The following is a 21,300-nucleotide window of genomic DNA, read 5'->3' on the forward strand; positions in this document are numbered from 1 at the left end:
AGGATTTGTCTGGGGATGAAAGTGGAAGTCTGGATTCCGGAAACAAAAAAGGTAAATGCAGAAGTAAAGATATCAATGGATGTTTGAGTCTTTCATACAAATACAGTTGTACGTTTTAGCTGCTCAATAAAGTTTATAGCGATAGACAAAATATCAAATTCAAATAACGTCTTTTAATATACGGAATCGAGATATCAATACCTTGATTGACTAAATCACTGAAATGAACATGTGTATTTGTATATTTTGTTAATTCTTTGATATTCTATGTGAACTATTTACATTTGAATATAGATATGTTCAAACTCTTTCGGTGATAAAGTAGAACACGTTCTAAATTGTAAGCATTTAAAGTACACTGCTTTTTATTTACAATGTAGTTTACAACGTTTGCAATTTATGACACTATGTATCATTACAACCTTATCAAAATGAATTTGTTTTATGTACCCAACAGATCCGTTATCAGATTTAACAAAAGATCAGTGTGTCGTTCTCTACACAATGTTCCTATGTATGGGTGACTACAATTCTATCATAAAAGATGGCGACGTCTCTATGGGTGACATTGATGTCTGGAAGATACTGAAGGAGCTGAAGAACAAAGGACTGGTGAAGTCTTACAGTGATCACAAAGAAAAGCGGATTGCATATGAAAAAAGATTTCTGATAATGAAATCCTACAGAGAAAACTGCCTGCTGAGTGAGATAGACAAGGACTTCTTCATACAGGTAGCCTCAGATCAATCCATAGAAACATATGTTTGGGAGTACTGTCGTCGTGGAGATAGTTCCATAGAATCAGAAGACATCGGTCCTATAACAACGACAAGACTGATTGTGGAGGGACACGGACGCAGGTTACCTTACTCTGTAATAGGTATATGTACATACATGTTTGGTTGATAAATAATATCCTCGTTATATAATTTTAATTTATTTTTTTTAAATATTTAATTTTCTAGAACAAAAAATGCAATATCATTTCCTTTCAACGTTAATCAAAAGTTGATTCCATATACATCTGATATGTACATGAATTATTATTATGTACAATTTTATACACGAAGAACATAATCATAAGCAACGTTGAGTTTCGTTGTTCAAATATGCGTGGTAGGGGGTCCCTCTTTCTTATGTGTGAATAATATTTCAAATGCTGCTCCTCCTACAGTGTTTGTAAGATTTAAATAAACTGTATAAACATTTACTATTAAACTTCACTACAATAAACGAATCTTTTTTTTAATGTTTAATGTAACGAGCGAAGGCCACAAAGTTTTATGATTAAAGAAATTTCTACAGAATTCTTTCAAAACGCTTCAACTTATACAGTTTTGATCTTGTATTACATAAACATGTAGTAAATGTAACCCTCGTGATAGACTTAATTGGGCAACATAATACTTCATTTCAGATTTTGATTCGGAATACTATATGAATATTACTATGCCTATTAATACCTGATGCAAATGAAAAATTTTGAGACAGTCAAACAAAATACTCGCCTGCAGTTTTGTTCTGATTAAAGAAAAAATGATTCACAACTAGACTTTCAAATATAAGGGGTGTTAAGAAAGTTTGTTCCAGGATGAAATATTTTCAGAAATTTCAAAGTAGTGCTTAAATAAAGAGATGAATTTTCAAGTCTGAAAAAAAACACAAGAGTGCGCTCTAGATTTATAACAATTCATTTCTAGCAGGAACTTATAGGATTTTTCTTCCATATGAAAATACATAAAACATCTTTAAGGCACCGAATTGACAGAAATGCTGTTAATTTTGAGTGCATTTAAAGGATAATTTCTTGTTATTTCTTCATAGCTTATCTTGCATCAGAATAGCAGACGAATGTAGGTATAAGAATCACTTATATCCTTAGATCACTTTTCAATAGAATAGGTTTGTCATTTTAAAATTTTTCACAGATTTGATGATTTTTACATAATATTTGAAAGGAAGATTTGACCTGTCTGCTTAATATATATGTCACAAATATGCGTCATTCTTAATTTTTCTGAACAGATATCATCTGTTTTTAATACCTGCCCGCCCCTTATTAATTCAACAAAAGACAATTAAGGTAGGATTCTTCTCTGGTTTCTGACTAGATGGAATATTCAAAGTATATTTGTTTATATGTCGAATATATTTAGATGTAGGAGATTTAAAAAACCATATTTTTCTTTCCTCTTCACAATTATACAACTTTTAAAAGAAAGAAGAAGGTATGGTTTTAGCTTTATTGCGCCCTAAAAATGTAATGACATCAAAAAGTTTTGAAACTGGCTTACATATTATTTAAATAAATGACTCTGATAAATCAGGAAAGAATATGGCATGAAGGTTTACCATTCTGCAAATATGACGCCATTAATAAAAAGCATTTCTCTATTTTCAACAGAAAAAGCACCAAAATGGCACATTTCAAGGGTAATTTTCCTTTAAAAAACAGTGTCCACAGCTGTCGCCCACGTTAATTTTTTGATATTTTGTGCAAAATTCAATAACAAATCACATATCTCAAGATCTTTGTGGGCGATGCCTGTGGACAATGTTATCTGAAAGAAAATTTCATTGAAAATTGGTGTCTTCTGCAACTTTTTAAGAAAATACGGTAAAATGCACATGTTTATGACGTCATAATTAGCATTCAAAAACACATGTGAGAAAAATGACTTGTATGATTTTTCTGCATTGAATTTCAATTATTTAAAAAGCATGAGTTGTCAACTTTTACACCAGTTTCATTTTTTAGAAAATCACAGGGCAAAATTTATATGGAAACCATACCTTCTTCTTGTAAACTGCGTTTGAAAACCAGCAAGGACTATATTTTTGGCGGAATGGTGGCGTATGAAAATATCTTCTTTTCAGCCTCTCAAAATTAGTATAGAACATTGAATTTAGTTATAATTTTTACGCAATCAAACACTAGACGAAATTTTCAAATGTAAGTTAAATTACCATATTTCTCTCTTAGTAAACGATCAAAACTTTTCGTTTTTGTATCATTTTGTACCTTAATGTGACAACGTTACTATATGTGAAAATTAGAAAAAGTTAAATATAGGAAGCATATAAAAATAACTAATAAATCCTAAAAATTTAAGAAAAGTATAGGAAAATCGGATTAGCAAATATCCATTTTATTTAAAGTATCCATGTCCATTTGGTAATATGGATTATTACCAAATGATTACAGGCCCTATATGGTAAAAGAAAAACATTCAATCTTTTGAATTACAAGTAGGGATCGCATGATTGGAAACAGTAATTTTTTATTCATAATCCAGGAAAAAGGTAATGACCTAGATCTGACCTTGCCTCTAATATTAAACGGTCAAATTTAATCTCACTGATACCATTACTTAGTGATATTGTCCTCTTGATTCTGTGAAAATTTCATTAATTTTTAAATACAATTAATGTGAGAAGAATCCTACCTTAAAACCTTATTAGTAGCAAGAATGGACTCTGTAAACATGAAATATCACAAATTGTAAATATCTTCTCATCGGATTTCTTTTTGAAAATTAAAGAAAAATGTGGAACGAACTTTCTTAACACCCTTAACCCCTTAACGGCCAAGTGCGCCTTTTGAACTTTTTAGGCACTTATGAAGAAAAATTGCAAAATCTCTGGCCGTTAAAGGGTTAAGAATGAGCCTTTTTATAAATCAATATAAATATAATATTAGTGAACACAATAAACGATCAAGATTCTACCAAAAAACATTTTCTGTCGCTAACTTTCTTTTCAGAACTTCAGGGCAATTAATACGGCACTATTTTTGCACTTAAAAATTAACCTCTTGCGTGTGGTTTTTGAGAAGTTCTTTGAAGTAGAGATATATCAGGAATAAATCTATACCATGGCCTTCAATGTGTATTTTAACTAATTTTGAATTTTGCTAGACATAATTTCTGGCCATGGAGTATTTGAAATGAGTCTTAGAAGCTAAATAAGATATTCACAATTTTGGTTATATGGTTTTACCCAATACAGTACTTTCTGGTTCATTCATATACATTTATTGGGGAGGAGTCCTATGCCACTCAAGTAAGATTTCCGGGCCTGTATTTCGTTCAAGAAAAAATCGGAGAATTGCAAAATCGTATAATCTGCAGAAAAGACACCCCTAAATATTACATCCATTCAACAGCTGTTCCAGTTTTTTTGTTCGAAATATCCTACTTTAATTAACAATGGTACTAACACATAATGTGCTTTTCTATTTAATATGAAGCCAAACTTCCTGATTTTTTCTTGGATGACGAGGAAGTGTTTGGGATGTTTGGAAAATTTTGGTGCAAAGCAAGAAATACAAACCCATTGTCGGACCAAATACCTGATGAAAAAATTAAAAACTTTTATTCAGCTTCTACCATCCTTTCAGGACTCAAGAATGGTCAGTATTATCTATGAATATAATGAACTACGTTTTACATATTTACAATGTATTGTCAGATGGCTTCACTGCTGATAATTGTTTTAAACATGTTAATCTAAAAGCCTCTTTTAGTTATTTCTTAAAAAAAACCTAAAGCAGTATACATGACTAATGATGATTTTGCCAAGCACACATTCGTTTTCTTTTCACATGCAGCGATTCATCGTTTAGTCGTTGTTTCTTTATTGTTTATCTCCCAAATAAAAGTAAATTTTTCTGAGGTAAAAACGAGCATTTGTGAATGGGTTTAGAAGTAAACTCATTTGGAAATTCAATAAATGAATATTATTCTAATTTTCTCTATTTTACTATTTTGCCCAATAGTAATCTCTGTGAAACACACGGGTGATACATGTAAATATATAAATAACAATTTAATTTATTGACTGAGTTCGAGGGCAACATGCGTTTTTTCGGACCAAAGAACCAAACTGTCTAATGGCCGAAGGCAGACAGTTTGGTTCGAGGGTCGACAAAACACATTTTGCCCGAGAACTCAATCAATAAATGTTTTGTTTTACCTTTCAATTTAATTTTTTTAAATACATGTATTTTGTACTTTCTTCCGTGACGTAACCTCAAGTCCGTCCTGTTGAACACCAAAGACTGAAAATGAGATTAAGCTTCGCCCGTTCTGTGTCGTAAGCGGTCCAACATTTCATTCAGCGGTCAAATATTGATTTTTTATGCCCGCTCAGCAAAACACTAGATATGTTATCCGTTTTTTCAGATAGATTTGTATTAGAACATTTTTTAAGTGTACCAATTCCTGTTATTCCTTGCTAAGTCTTGTCATTTTAGATAGCGCACTTTTTATCAGGTGACCCTTACAATTTTTTTCAAACTTATCCCAAAACAAAGAAACGAACAATTTGTTTCAGTATACTAAACAGAATTTAGAGCTGAAAGAATTTTTTTAGGCTTTTTTTAACTCGGTCCACAAATATTTTATGTTTTACAATGTAATATTTTATATTTGTCTTTTTATCCCATTTTTTTGTAGAATTAATTGAAATGCAGCTGTCAGAGAAAAAATGGAGCATTTTGATATCCATACTTATGTCAGAGAACTATTCCGTTCGTGTAAGTATACCTTGGGAGGAGAAACGAAAAATTATTCAACAAACGTTTAAAGCAATAGAAGATGGTAAGGAGGGAAATACAGAAGAAAATTTCGTACTCCTAAAGGAATTGGGTCATTGTGATAAATTGATAACTGTAGATAAAGAGAATAACAAAGTGTACTTTGTATCAGAGGAGATCCGACATCAGGTGATGGGCTACTTTGTTTTAAATTGCTTAGAAAGTGAGAGGGATTATGAAAACTACCTAAATCTTTCCTCAGTAGACTCAATATTTGAATATGCGCGCCCATGGTCGTACAAGAGGAGTCTGAAAGAACGCTGTGTGTACCTACCAGAAGGCACGGAAAAGTCATTCATAGAAAGACTTGGTATAGACGCCATCAAGTTTGCAGCTGACATTTACAATTTTAAATATAAAATATCTTCAAAACGTAAGTTTATCACAGAGTTTTACATGTGCATCAATACTACGTAAATCACCAAACATTAAATTCATTTTTCTGCCTTTATACCGTATAATATTAGCATAATAACAGAGCCAAACGGCGCACAGCATTTACCAAATTTTTTGAATGGATATTCCTGAGTTATTTTATCTGAGGTTTTTAATAAAAATTATTTTATCTTTATGCAGGTAAAAAAAGTAAGCAATATAATATTCAAACAAGCAAAAAAGAAAAAACAATAAAGGTAAAAGGTCATAAAGTTCAATACTTTTTCCTCAGAAATTTCTTTTTTTAACAATCGCATTTTTTCATCCATGGATAATTAAACAAAATGTTTTTAAAAAACCAGGCCTTTTAAACTACTAAAGTCAGTCCGATCCTAAGGTTTTGAAAATAAGACATTGTTTAATTGAAAATACCCGCCAAGATACATGTACCCCTAATTTCGATACGTATATTTACCCAAGGTGTTACTTAAAACGTCATCTTCAAAGGTAGCCATATTATGAGGAGAAATTAGTATATCTCAAATAGAAGATTAGGAAATTCGAATAAAACTACCTACTGCTGGTTTTCTAATTTGAAAATTAAAACAAAAGGCTCAGGGGCCACTTCGCTCACCTGAGCAACTAGCTACATAGGTAATAACAACAATATATTTAGTATTGAAAAGTTTAAAAATATTACCAAAGTGGTTAATTACCAGGAAGTGGGGTATTTGAAAAAAATACCCCTAAAATCTACACTTCCTGAGAATGCTTTTGAATTAATATGACACATACACTGTAATGATTTTGCTGTTTACTGTCATGATTCACTTTAATGATGTTTTTAAATTGATGATCAATCATGGCTTTGTGAAGAATATTAACGATTTTTTCCAAGGGAACGCGTATTCCTATGTAAAACTCAGAGACGCCATTTTGGAACCACACTAACTACGGGGCCTTGATTTGAAGAAAGTTGAGTGTACCAGAGGATGCTTTCATATGACTTTGAACAATCACAACTTTGCTGTCCTCAAGAAGAGGATTTTTTTATTTAGAGATTTGTCTCTATGTATTTCTCCTTTGGTCACCATAATGGCCCAACCCTTGCCCAAGAGGTCATGATTTGAACAAACTTGAATCTTCATTACCAGAAGATGCTTCCATATAACTATGACCAATCATGTCTTTGATGTTCTTGAGAAGAAGTTCAAAGATTTTCCCTAAACTTTGATCCCCCAGTGAACCAAAAATACAGAAGTTCCAAATGACGCTGTAAATGTTCCACTTCATTCTTTAAGATATTGTTCTAATTTATTATTTAAAAATGAAATACACGGAGATAACGAACAGTATTCCAGCTCAAAATCCAATAAACCATACAAAATAGGAGCTCAGCAAACACGGACCACCGAGATATAAGAGTAGGGATCAGATGCCATGGAGGAGTGAGCATCCTCTACCGACCGGTCACACCCGGCGTGTGCTCCTTGTCATGATCGGGAAATAACGGAAAATACATCTTAATTTCAGTGGTAAAATAACAACGGAATAAAATTACCATTGTTAATAATCAATAGCGTAGACAATTTACAAAAAGAAAATTTATGCATCTTTAATGGCAGCTTTATTTGATTAATGGAGTTTGTTAATATTAGAAATCTCTTCCTTTGGTTGATAATTCATAGCAAGTTCAGTTGTGAAAAAAATACCTCGATAATATGCTGATATAAAATATAAAAAAGATAAGATAAAATTCAGCAAAGAAAGCGGCTTAAATCAGGGAAATATGTTTAATTTTATGGTTACCATTAATTGTATTTTCTCGATAAAACTAGGGGAAAAAATTTTTAAAAATTAACTTGTACCTATATTTGCTTATTGGTTAGTACATTTAATTGTATAAAGTCATTCCTAGGATAATTCTTATAGGAGTTGGTTGTTGACGGGGAAGAGGTGGGGGGACATAATGATTGGGATCAAAAAGAAAAGATTAAAATCAGTGTAAATTGTTACTAATCAAAACAAAATACTTGTTTTCCACAAAATAAATTTATATTCAGATATTTGCCAGTGCTTACTTACACTTGTCGTAGTGCAGAAAGGTCAATATTTATGACACAAGAGTACGAAAATAAAAGAAAACTTCACATTTATTATTTATTTTATCATAAAGGTATACTTTTTTCTTTATCAAAATAAAGAGTTAATTCATTTCTTTCAAAACGTATGAAATACAACATTTTCACACAAAGATTTTCTAAGATATTACCTTTTATGCATGTCGAAATTGCAAAAAATACGACAAGAAAAATGGGGGTAATATTTACATTGTGCTCCATTATAATTTTTCACGCGATATGAATTACAATGATTTTAACTTCATTTTAAAGATACAAGTCAAATAATTTAAATACATGTTGATTTAGAATGTAATTTGATATTTTTGATTCTTTTTAGCGCATATTTGAGGTAGAACAATAATATGTTAAAATAATCTATTTTTAGCATTTTACACAGTTTTTGCACGTGCTCCTGTGTAAAAATAAGCATATAAAGGTATTGTTTTAAATGCCTAAAAATTAAGAGCAAGTGGTCATGAAAGATATTACAAAGTTTTGGAAATTTCACACAAATACTTTTCGGACAAAGGTCCCCCTTAAAGAAATTGTTCATACCCTTGCGTGTCGAATTAAATGAGATGCATAAACTTTGTATGCAGGTGATGCAGGTATATTGCTGCATAAGTAAGGAAAGTTAACTATGGGAAAGTCATTTAATTTATCAAAGAGCTTGGTTTTTAGAATACCATTAAAGTCTTTTCAAGTAAAATATCCAGTTAATGAAACAGATGTGTCAGACTCTGTGGTATCTTTTATTTTACTTATAAGATATAGGCCCATTTCTTTTTGAAAGCCATAGATAATAAAAGAAAAACATTTTATTAGAGTGAGTAGAGGATTAATGAACCTTAGGTACGACGGCTATGTATGAAAACAAGCATGCCTTTGTTTTTGTGCCAGTGGTCAAGTTGGTCGGTAAAAGAGTAAAGATTGCTGGTGTTTGTAATTAACTACAGGTACATGTCTGTTTTCGAACTCCAGGGAACATATGAGCTAGTTAAAACGTCTGGATAAATAAGATTATTTTATATGGAAGTGGACTGAACAGAATAAGATGAGGTTAACATATTGAGGCTCATTGATACTCTGATAGGAGAGACAACTCTTAATGACAGAAATGTCTATTATTCCTTCATAGATTTGTCAAGCTGAAGTGTCTTAGTTCAATTTTGCCCCGCAAGCTATGCTACAATTGTTTGTTTTTTTTACTTATAAAATACATTTCTTTTGGAAAATCATCAAGGTTCAATTGCAAGCAACATTTTATATATTAGTTAGCAGAGGGCTTATGAACCTTAATTACAGGTTGATATCGTAACATGTCAGGTATCTTATAAAGTGAAGTTTAGGCGCAAGTTCACGTGAATTCAGCTTAATCAATGCATTGACTTTAACGTAACACTGACTGTAATAGAGGAATCAGTAATGGAATTCTGAGTATACTTTTCTTGTGGTAGAAATAAAAAAAATAATGAAAAACACAATACCATATGTTAACACTTATTTGCAAAAAAACTGAAAGAATCGAAATATTTTTGTTAGCCTTTCTTACTGTACTTGATTATTTTCTAAACAGTACATATACCAAGAGAAGTGCTAAAATGGGACTATGATGCTCGATGCAGATACATAGCATGTGCTAAGAAAGGAACCCAAACAATGCATAGAGCTCGTGCAATGATTGTTGGTTGTGCGGGAGCTGGAAAAACTACTCTTTTAAAGCGACTACAGCAGCGAGATATTCAAGAGTTACGACAAATACAGTCGACCGTAGGACTGGAGGTGTATGAAAACTTATTTGATATAGACAGGGATCGTAAATGTTTAAAAGGTTTGTAAATCGTTTTAAAGTAAAGATATTATGATCAAAATATGGATATTTTGTATGAAATGATGTGCTTCAGATTCTAATCTTTAGGTCTTGAGGAAGATGTTGATACAGAAAATAAGTGCCTACTAAGTGTTGTGGATTTTGCTGGACAGTGTGCGTATTACGCCTGTCATCAGGTCTATCTTAGCAGAAGAGCTTTTTATCTTCTTGTGATCGATATGTCAAAAAAGTTTGATGAAAAAGTTGATCAAGCATTGTGTGAACAGGAAGGAACCATGTTTGCAGACTGGACATTTGGACGTAAGTGTTTTTGTGCATGTCATTGTGTGCGTACAATTTAGTAATTTTTTTGTAGGCCAAAGATTTTCATTAATGTTTTGATATCACTATAAGTCATTATAAGTCATGTTAACAAATTATTTTTAAAAAGTGAAAACGAAAATCGTAATTAAGGTTACATTGTGTCTTTAAGTTGAATATTTGCATTTGTCTGATTGTCAGTGACCAGTTCATTTTTATTAGAGACGGACCGGGCAATCTCTACACATCCAATCAGGATCAGACAATATATTTGTAACCAGATGTGAAAGATTGTAAATAAATCTCCACAAAATTTGCATACATTTTTATTGTATGCCATCGAATGTCGCTCGAGTTTGATATCAGTAATAATTTTATATTCACATTCAAACAAACCTTTGTAAGCATTTTTAAAACTTATTCAATCAAAGTAAAGATCTACAGACCATATATATGGGGATCCTGTGTCACAATAGGTGTTTACGAGAAAAACGATCTCTTACTGCTCAAGGACCGTAAGTGCCAAGTATAGGATAGAATTTGCAGCTCTCCACTTGCGCGGGTGACGTGTCCATGTGATTTAATAATCCTCGAAAGTGAGGTTAAACAACATACAAACAAAAAAAAAAATATTTATGACGAGTTGAAACTGAAGTTCATTGTGTATTTATCATCCATTAATTGATTATCAAATATTTTTTATTTAGAATATGTCATTTTTTGGTTGAAATCTATCCACACCTACTGCGAAGATGACACTCCAGTTGTTACCATAGCAACTCATTCTGATGAAGTGCAAAATATGGTACCTGTCAATGATAAAATATTTTAAAATAAATACAAAAAATTGAGTGTGAAGAGCAAAACTAGCTGAGTGGACATTTATCTTTTCATAGGTTAACAGATCTATTTATTCCGATATTTTATAGCTTTTTAGATATTATCAGTCTCAAAATAATTGTTTGATTTCTTAGTACTTGTATCTACTTCAAAACGTTGATTGTGGAGGGCATAATTTAATGGTGGACATTTATCTTTTTTCTAGGTTAACAGATCAATTTATGATGACTTGCTGGAGCTTCTGAAGCATGAGCCTGATCTGAAGAAACATCTTGACCGAGAACGCTGCTTCCACATTGGGTTTCCTAAGGATGATAACGAGCATTTAGATAAACTTACAAATGTAGTAGAATGTATCGTTTCGATCGCTTTGGAAGATCGTTGGAGAGAGAGCATTCCGAAAGAGTGGGCATTATGTGAAGTAGTTTTAAGAGAAAACAAGCAAAAAGGAAAAAAATGCCTCTCACTTACAGACTTTCGAAAACAAGTTTCAATTAAAAAAATTGGAAAAGAAAAGGAGACATTTGATGTGCTCCAGTTTTATCATGACATTGGGGTAATTTTATATTACAACGAAGATAACTTGAAAGATAGGACAATAACAGATGTGCAATGGTTTGTAGACTGTTTCAAGTATATTATAACAGATCCAAAGCATGCCAGGGATCTTGTTGAGAATGACAAAGATTGGAAACACTTTTTTGAAAGCGGTTATCTATCTGAGGGATTATTGAAGGGAATTTGGAAAAAGAAAAAAATGGACGCAAGAAAATGCAATTCTACGTTGAAGTACATGCAACGCCTTGGTTTGCTTGCTGTAGGTGAAGATGCACACTATGTTCCATGTATGAACAAATTAGACTTTGGAGAGCATCTAAAAAGTTATGTTATGCAATTAGAACAAAAAACATGTGTTTTAGTTTTCAATTTCCGGTTCCTGCCATATTTCTTTTATTTCCGTCTCATAGTAGCCTGTATAGTCAGCACAAAATGGACTGTTATCGAAGACAATGGACAGAAGTGTTTGTTTAAAAACATCGCTTTATTTACGTTTAAAGAACACACGATAGGTGTAGCTGTTACTACATCAACAATACAGGTTCAAATATTTAGACAAGGAAATAAGCAGCTCAGTGGAGAAATTACTATGAAAATAAAGAAAACGATGGAAGATGTCCTTAAACAGATGACGAAAAACTTCCACAAGAAAACACTGTATGAGATCGGTTATCAGTGTTCAAAGCAAGACGTAACTGAGGAAGATCCCTTATGCTTCATTTCAGAGAAAGAGTTGGTTGGTAGAGGAGAATTCAGTTGTCCCAATCATGGGTTCAAAAATCATCATGAAATCAAAGAAAATGATCTGCTTCGCTTTTGGAAATATGGTATGCATTCCCAAACATTAGTTCAGAATGTTTTCATTTGATGTATTATTTTACGCAACATATATTTTCACATTTATTGTGAAGTCACAGATATAGAGAAGTTATGCACCTTCACACGCATATGGGGGAGGGTGTGTGTGTGTGTCTTCTGATGATTCCTTTGAAATACAACATGTTGTTTGAAATTTTGCGATAGATTAGACAAATTTCATTTAAAAATATTTCAAGGGATTCTCATTTCTGAAAATAATGTCTTCTGCTTTGTAGGAAAAATGAAGGATTCTACGGAAGTTAAAGATGGCCAAGAAAACCAGAAAAGAGAAGAATACCAAGGTATTGTGAAAAATAACATATATTTCTAAACCTATTTTGACATTTGACAGCTAATGTATATTGGAACAACCTTCGTGTCTATCTTTCAGAATGAATTTTAATGTATTCCGCAAAAGGATTTTCCAGACACTCATATTTATTCTTTAAAAGTTATAAGAAAACATCCATTCTATTTCTCTAAGGAATAAATTACTGCAGAAAATTATGGAAGGAATTTTTATTAATTATGTAAAAGATAAGTAACAAGAACTGTATTGGATATGCTGATCGATGTAATTCAGAAAATGAAAGATTCGTTTGTAAAGAATAATTGTAGACAATAAAAAAAATGAAAATTAAAACCCTTTTATTACATAGCGCTATTTAGAAAAGAAGATGATGATTGTTTAAGAGTAAAAGAGCAGGAAGTATTTTACTTACAAAAATGGCATCAAAGCATCGGCAATTTAACGTGCAGGACCATAAACGGCACTAGGAATGGGACGGCATTCAGAGTCGGAAAGCGGTACCTGATGACGGCATATCACGTCATTAGGGACACGGTCGGTAAGTTAAGTAGCATTTGACATGCTTCATTTAAATCCAAAATCTCATCATTGAGTGAAAAATGTCTCAAGCGTTCAAAATACTTCTGAAGTTTCAATTAACATTTTTTTTACTAAACCAATTAAAGAACAAGTGAACTTAAGGCCCACATTAAAATGAGCAAAAACAAAGATTCATAAAAAGCAGATATTGCAATGCAGATCATAAATTAATATCTAAATCATAAGGTTTAACTAGTTTCATGAAGTTCGGAATTCAAATCAAAGCCTTTATGGATTGTTTTATAAGACAAAAGACTCATTATATTTCAAAAAAAAATCTTTAACAACAGCCTTAGACTGGTTCTTTATATGTTAGAAACGTACGAATGGATCAATGCTTTACATTTTACTATCCAGCTGTGGAAATAATTATTTTTAATAGTTAAGTGAGTACAATCATTAAATTTCGTCTAAAAGTGCGCACAGTAAACGCCTTAAAAAGCGTTCGCCAAAGTTGTGCGGTTTCACATATGCTTGCATGATTTGATTTTTTGAAAATAAGAGAAGATAAAGTTAGAGTTAAGGATACACATCTCAACAAAATGTTCTTATCTTCCGCATAAAAGAGTTACACAACAGTTTTTGCAGAATTTGCGGTGTTTGGGTCTAATTCTTTAAAACCGGATTTTGTAATTATAGTAAACGTGTACCATGTCACAGAACGAAGTCCGGAAAAATTACTAGCAACTCCGAATTAAGCTTTTAAGAAAGGTGTTTGAAGGGGAAAAAAGCAGCAAACTTAAGGTTATACCGCATCAATATAAAAGTTGACGAAATTATTATATTTGTTCGGACAGTGTTCATGCAGACATCAGAGGAGACAACCCTTTCTTGACCTGGTTCAATAAATGTAATTTTCTGTTTAAATGTTTTTTCTCGTTTTATTAGTATGGAAAAGGTTTCTAATTCCTTGTTTTTCTAAAGTAATATCACTTTAAAGACTCCATAAAAATCTTAACATATTTTAGGATTGTTTGTAAACTTTTTATATCAATTTTTTTATCATTTTGTTAGGATATTGATTACAATTGAAAGAGAATAAGAAAAAAAATGTTGGTCTACCATAAAATATTTAAGCCAGGATATTGATCTGCAGACTTTTATAAATACAAATTATTCATAAAAATGGCAGAAAATAAATTAAAAATTTTTAAGAAAATATTGAACTAGAAACAAACATTTTCCGACTTTCCCCCAAATTTTGGTGAATTTTTCAATCATAAAATTATTAGATGGTCGAATATTTCTTCTTTAGTGAGAAGGGCTTCAGAATTATAAAAATAACTAGATGAGATCTGGTTGCGAGCAACGTCTAGGTCTTCCGTCCGACTTTTCGATAAGATGAGATATGAATTTGACTATGATCTTTGTTAAAACATAATGATATCATGCCTTCTCTCTTTTAATGAAATTCTTTTGATTTAGATAATATTATCAAAGAGTTATAGATGCAAGCCTCTTGGCCCCTCTGGACTTCTTATTTAAGGGTCATTCCTTTTTTCTACATTTGAAATAAAGCTCGTAAATTTAAAGATTTTTGTTCAAGAAATATTCAGAGATTTCTTTTCGTTTTTTTTAACTATGCATAATAGAAATATATAGGGGCCAGCCCTACAAGTCCTTAATGGGACCATTTTGCAGAAATTAATGGAATGGTTGTATATTGTTTGGAATACGATTCTGAACATCTTTCATTTAATACAGCTTATCAAAATATTTCTCCCCATGGAAATAGAAGGAAGCAAAGATTTAGCATATTGGCCCCTTATGACCCCTTATTACCTAACGCATGATCATACCTTCTCAATATCTTGTTGCAGATTGTTAAGATAAAAATTTTTGTATCAGAAATGTATAACAAAATCTTGATAGTTAAGAAGTTATACAATAAAACGTTTTGGCCCCTTCAGGCTCCTTATTTGAGGGGTTAGCCAATTTTGCATCATATCAAATGATAAGGCTCATGATTTTAAAGATTTTTTGTTCAACAACTATTCACAAACCTCTTTTAGTTTTTGAGCTATGCCGAATAGAAATATATAGGGGCCAGCCCTTCAAGTCCTTTATGGGCCGTTTTTAGGACATTGAATGGTTGTATATTGTTGAGAAGACGTCTCTGAACATCTTTTATTCAATAATGCTTATCAAAATATGTCCCTCTTTTGAGATATAAAGAATCCAAGATTGAGCATTTCGGCCCCAAACGGCTCCAAATTACGCATCATATGATCAAACTTTTACAATGCATTGATGCAGATTGTACAATAGAAATTTTTGCTTCAGTTATTCATAACAAAAAATTTATAAATAAAGAGTTATAGACGAAAATCTTGTGGCCCCTTTTTGTCCTTCATTTGAGGGGTCAGACCCCTGTTCTTCAAATCAAATGAAAGAAAATCTAATTCTAAACAATTTTTATTATATATCTTTTAACAAATTATATACAGGTGTAAAGATATCAGAGAAAACATGTTAAATTTTGCGAAATATTTACTAGCCTTTTTTTAGCTCAGGCGAGCTTCAACGCCTTTCGCACTGGATACTAAGTATTTGATGAACATTTAGTGGTAAAGAATTTAGTCCTATTAGGGTTGGAAATCCTTATTTAAAGAACCACTTGATGATATTTTATAGATATGAGCAGCTCTGAAAAAGATCCTATTATACCTTATGTGTATATGTCCTTTAAAACCCATCGATATGACAGTATACTTTTTTTCATCTGAAATATACATGTACATGTACAGGATACAGGATGTAAAGAAAATACTTTAAAAATAAAATATTTTTGAACTATAACTACTATATATTTTTTATTTTTGTAAGATTACTATTTAGAAAAAGTGATAGAGTTGGCACAATGTGACCCTGTTCGCAAGCGAAACTATTCCAAATTACTTAAAAAGCTGCAAGTGGAAAGATCAGATGTAGACGTGGAGGTGGAAATAAGGAATGGGATTGAAATGTGGATGAATAAGTCTTGTCATAGTATTTTATTCAGTGACCTGATTGAAGCTTTGGATGTCTCTGGATTCTTTACAACGAAAGGTACTTGATAAATATGACACATATTTGCAGCATAAGTCCCTTTATTTTAATTTATATTATATTATGCAAAAACTTTTCTTTTTGATTTTTTAGAACAGGCTTCAAAAATGAATGAGGACTTAATTTCCGTGGACTTTAGTTGCACGCGAGAACAAGGTCAGAGTGTGTTTTGTCCCCTTAAGGGAGATATTCCGTTCTATAGTAAAGCAGACGACGTTGCTTTGTTGGAAGTGAATGGAGGAGATTTTTCATGTCCAGAGTTTATCTTGGATTGCTCAAATAAGAAACCAAATCAAGTTCATATCGTTGGTTTTCCATCGTTGCACAATGGTGAAAAGATAATCGATTCAAAGTGTCGGTTGATTCCCTCAAAAGAGTCCTGGCCACATTTTGATGATGCAGTTAAATGGTGGAATGATAAATTTCCTAGAGAAAATCAAATTGAATTTAAGAATACGTATGAAACAGCCTTCAGTGGAAATGGAAAAGTACAACTTAATTGCTCAGAATCTACAACTCATGGAGCATCTGGCAGCCCTGGACTTATTTTTTCAGACAAAGAAAAGCCAAAGGTGTTTTTAATGCTACAAGAAGGATTTCCATCATTTGCTTATTCTGAAAAATTCAAGGAACAACTCAAGATTATTCCTAAAAGATACCTTGTTGAAAGTGGCATCAGCATGTCTCGAGTTTACGAACTTCTTAGTCCAAAGCCATTGCTTCATTTACGAAATGAACTTTTTCACCCAGAAATTAGACACTGAGTAGAGCAGTTACATATGTAAATATCAAAGTAATATTCGGAAAATATTTAGAACATTGTTCAGACTTATGCGTTTGATGTTAAATACCATGCAGAATAAATAATATACTGATTCAAGGAGCAATATACAATCTGTATTCATATTCATTATACCCCTGTAACATTTTTGAAGAAAAAGTATTTAGATTCCTTCTAATGTTTTGAATTTAGCGTATCTGATTTTTTTTTTTTTGTTTTTTTGCGAAGGATGATTCGAGAAATTTAGTGTGAATTAAATTATAGGAATTTATGGTTGTTTTGTATATAAAAACAAGATATTTAGCGACACTTTTGGTTAAGCAGTAGATGCGGAGCTGAAGGAAATACAGAGCTGAATCTGAGAAAGAAATGTATCTTTTTCTGCAACTTTTTTTTTCTGTTTGCTCCGCAAAAACAAGTGGATGTCATGAATTCACGTACGTCTCAAAAAGCTCGATTTTAATTACCACTGCCTCGAAACATTGATAAAAAGTTATTTTATTGTTGGGTGATTCCTCAAATTTGAGACAAATTGTGTCACTCATGAAAAACACTCTAATATTCCTGTTAAATATAACAAAATTTCCCTGATTTTGTTCTAAATATTAAATAAAAAGATATTCTTTTTTGTATTGATGTGCAAAAATGTTAAAGTTTGATTTTAATAATGAAAAATAATGTCACTGTATCATGTATCAATGACGTATATCAATGTCCCTATGATAGACTTTCCACTTTCTGTGGGTTTTTTGACGCATCTAATTTTTGTTTTTCAGTTTTATTTGTCTTATTTATTCTAATACATTTCTCCTAAGTATGTTTCTTTTTTTATTCAGTAGGTTTTTTGATCATACTACTAAAATTTTGTTGTATATTTTTGTGTCACTTAATATTTCGTCATGACCGAAACGATTGTGCAATCTGCTATTTAAAATAGAGTTACTGCCCTTTGAATTATTACTCTCCATAAAAGAAGGCTTATAAACTACTAAAAGTTTTGATGGCAGGCAAGGAACAGTGTAGGTCAAAAGGTTTAGAAGAAAAATCCCGTTGTAAGTATCTTTTTTTATTAGTACCTTTATGGTTGATCATGACCGAATGTTCTAAAACACGATAATACAAATATTTCACATAGTAAACTTGTTCCAAACGGCTTTATTTAATGTTTCTGCAATGTAATGTACATCATTGTACCATCCATATAGTACGTATGGAGAGCTGATCAGGTAATAACTCAATTTATGTCATGACCAAAACTGTCATTTACCGCAACTTAATATGTTGTGGTCATGACAATAGTTACTATTTTCAACTCAAACTTTTTATCATTTATTAATTTTGCTAAAACAACAACATATATCATTAAATATTTTAAACTATCGACATTATAATTGATTTTTTATTTAATAAAGCATAAAACAATTGATTTTTTTAGTGTTTCGTTAAGAGTTAGACTTGACAGACAAAAATCATGCATAATTAGACCGTTTAATTTATTTGATGTTACATTGTTTTTTATTTTTATTTTTATTGGTGTTTTGGTGTTTTTATTTTAGAATTATTCATTGACATTTTTATATGTATAATAAAGAAATGTCATGACCAAAAATTTGATGTCATGACCGAAAATTTTAGTCATGACCACAGCACCAGTCTTTCGTGCAAATAAAATTACATGCTATTAATTATTAGTAAAAAAATAAGCCTTCGTGATATAATTTACTTCATTTTATGCCTGTTACTTCCTAAAACGTATTAATATTTGTTTTTTACAACAACAAAAATTGATTTTGTAATTACACAAATAGCATATTCTTACATCTGGCGATTTATTTGGCCTTCCACAGAATAGAAACGTATTCCAAAATTCTACAACTTCTATTATATTACAGAATATTAATTTTCTTTTCATTTTCTTTTCATTGGTTAAAAAAATATTTCTTTTCAATATATAGAGAAATAGAAATTGCATGTTTTTATATCGTTGCGGTCATGACCAAAGCATAAAAAAATTGATTTTACTTCTTAAATTTAATATAATCTGTTTACTTTGACTTGTGACTATCGTTGAAATTAAAGAGCATATGTATTACAAAGCTCATTGAACCATGTTGGACAGAGAAAGAAGAAAGAGCAATATTAACTTCTTCACTTATGAAAATTGTCTCAAATTTCTGGAATCACCCTGTTACGTCAGGGCTTGTAATGTGCTTTTGGGACATGATGAGGTTGAATCAGGTGACATGGAGGAGTGAGCATCTGCTATCGATCGGTCACATCCACATTGTGCTCCTTGACATGATCGGGAAATAACGGAAAATTCCGTCAATTAAGTGTGTAAGTAATAGACCAATAATTAGTATGAAAAACGTCTGTCGGCATTAGACTCGTTGATGAACTGTATTTACTGACAAGGTTATTGTATCGACCAAAGGAACTTCAAAATAATGATTTTATCCTTGTTTCATCAACCTGTTTGTCAATAATTTACCTCATTTTAGAAATTTTATAGAAGTAGAGCACGTTCGTGCGTATCGAATCAACTTAGTTACATAAACTCCGTATGAAGGTGAAGAAGTGCATGTATATCGCCGCAATAGTGAGGGACTTTTACGATTGAAAAGTTAAAGAATGGGTGGACTTAACACCCTATTTTGGATCTTTTTGCGAATCCTCTACCAAGCTGTAAATGAAGTGAATCCAAAATACATTACGAGCAATAGAAAGAGCTACATATACCTGGTTATATTAGGTTAAACATTTGTGAAAAAACAATGACATGTTGTAATATATCAAGATTAAAGCAACGATACATGAGTATCGTCTTCCGGAATTCGACATGTATCCGGAGTGGTTTTTATGTCACACAATAAATATTTATAGGAGGCGGGGCTATCGATCGGCGTCATTGTTGACATCTCTCTCTATCCCTCTCTCTCTCCAGTAATTCGAATGCGTGTTAAGCACATTTCAGCGATGTCATTATTTTAAAAATGTGATGACACGGAAAATTAAAACAATATTTATTTTGTTATATTCTGAAAACGGCAACAAAACGCGCTCAAAGACATAATTTAGATCGAGGCCAGGTTGAAGTATACAATGTAGCTGTTTTCACGAGTACACTCGCAGGTGGACATTACGTGATGAATTGTAATATTAAACAGGTCAATCGAAGACATAACAATGAAAGCGAGAAGTTTCTTTCGAACATGTTTTTTTGTGAAATTAAGTGTGAGCACACATTTGTCGGCTCTTCTCCTTTTAATATAACATTATTTTGTTCAATATACAACACTACAGTTTTCTGAAGAACAGCCGACAAACATGTGCTGACTATGTATTCAGACGATGAAAAACGTGTGACCCTGATTATCTATTGATATTCAAGAAATCTTCAGACACCATGCCTTCGATATTTACTTAGTTTACCTCGACAAAAAGCGTTTAAAATTCACATCCGTACCATAAATACACGGTTCAGATATCGGGGGTTTATAGGATGGGAAAAAAATTAACATTTTCTGAAAGTTAAATTTACGGCATTTTTTCTGGCCAGTTAAGTCCACCCATTCTTTATCACGCTTATCATAGAGCTAAGTTGTTAGATTACAATAAACGTCTTTTCAAGTAAAATATCCAAATATGAAACAGATATATCAGACTCTGTGATATCTTAAACTCAAGCTCACCGGGATACATGTATATCGAATCGACAGAAGAATGGAAATAACTATTGTAAATGACAATACGTCGATATATTGAAATGTCGAGTTGAAGGCCATAGCAAGTGTTTTCTTTTTTTCACGAATAGAAATTTGAATAATTTCTGCTATGAATACAAAAATAGGTCTGCTAATAATGGGGCGCCATTGGTACCCATGGAAATTCCAACAGATCATTGGAAGGCCTGGTCGCCAAAAAACACATAGATATTGTCAATCAGAAACTAACGCATCCTTATTGATGTGAATTTTAGCGTACTTGTGTGAACAATCACAACGATTTTTTTTTACAAAATAATTTTGAAAACGATCATTGACAAGGTAAGCAAATTTTCGAGTTGGTTAGCATGTCTATCTGTGTTTTCAACTTTGAAAG

At 31.8% G+C, this 21,300-nt stretch overlaps 1 protein-coding gene across 1 annotated transcript; it reads left to right on the forward strand.

The window, feature by feature from the left end:
• The first annotated feature begins 6 nt into the window (after positions 1–6).
• On the forward strand, positions 7–17,404 carry LOC134273186 (uncharacterized). The gene is made up of 12 exons (XM_062755365.1): positions 7–51; positions 458–880; positions 4,250–4,411; positions 5,457–5,969; positions 9,671–9,925; positions 10,013–10,225; positions 10,933–11,030; positions 11,271–12,450; positions 12,718–12,783; positions 13,141–13,329; positions 16,197–16,418; positions 16,512–17,404. The coding sequence occupies exons 2-12, from the start codon at positions 505–507 to the stop codon at positions 17,180–17,182; spliced, it is 3,945 nt and encodes a 1,314-aa protein (XP_062611349.1). The 5' UTR covers positions 7–51; positions 458–504; the 3' UTR covers positions 17,183–17,404.
• Positions 17,405–21,300: the final 3,896 nt, after the last annotated feature.

Source organism: Saccostrea cucullata, unplaced genomic scaffold (assembly GCF_032062105.1).
Source record: "Saccostrea cucullata isolate Sc308-1 unplaced genomic scaffold, CSIRO_AGI_Scuc_v1 ctg16875, whole genome shotgun sequence".
Taxonomy (NCBI): Eukaryota; Metazoa; Mollusca; class Bivalvia; order Ostreida; family Ostreidae; genus Saccostrea; species Saccostrea cuccullata.

What these genes read in the sequence shown, in the direction of transcription:
- LOC134273186 (XM_062755365.1), top strand. Translation starts at nt 505, where the DNA reads ATGTTCCTATGTATGGGTGACTACAATTCTATCATAAAAGATGGCGAC. An exon ending in CTGATGAAGTGCAAAATATG is followed by an intron (nt 11,031 to 11,270) that starts GTACCTGTCAAT and finishes TCTTTTTTCTAG; the next exon opens with GTTAACAGATCAATTTATGA. An exon ending in GAAAAGAGAAGAATACCAAG is followed by an intron (nt 12,784 to 13,140) that starts GTATTGTGAAAA and finishes TTTATTACATAG; the next exon opens with CGCTATTTAGAAAAGAAGAT.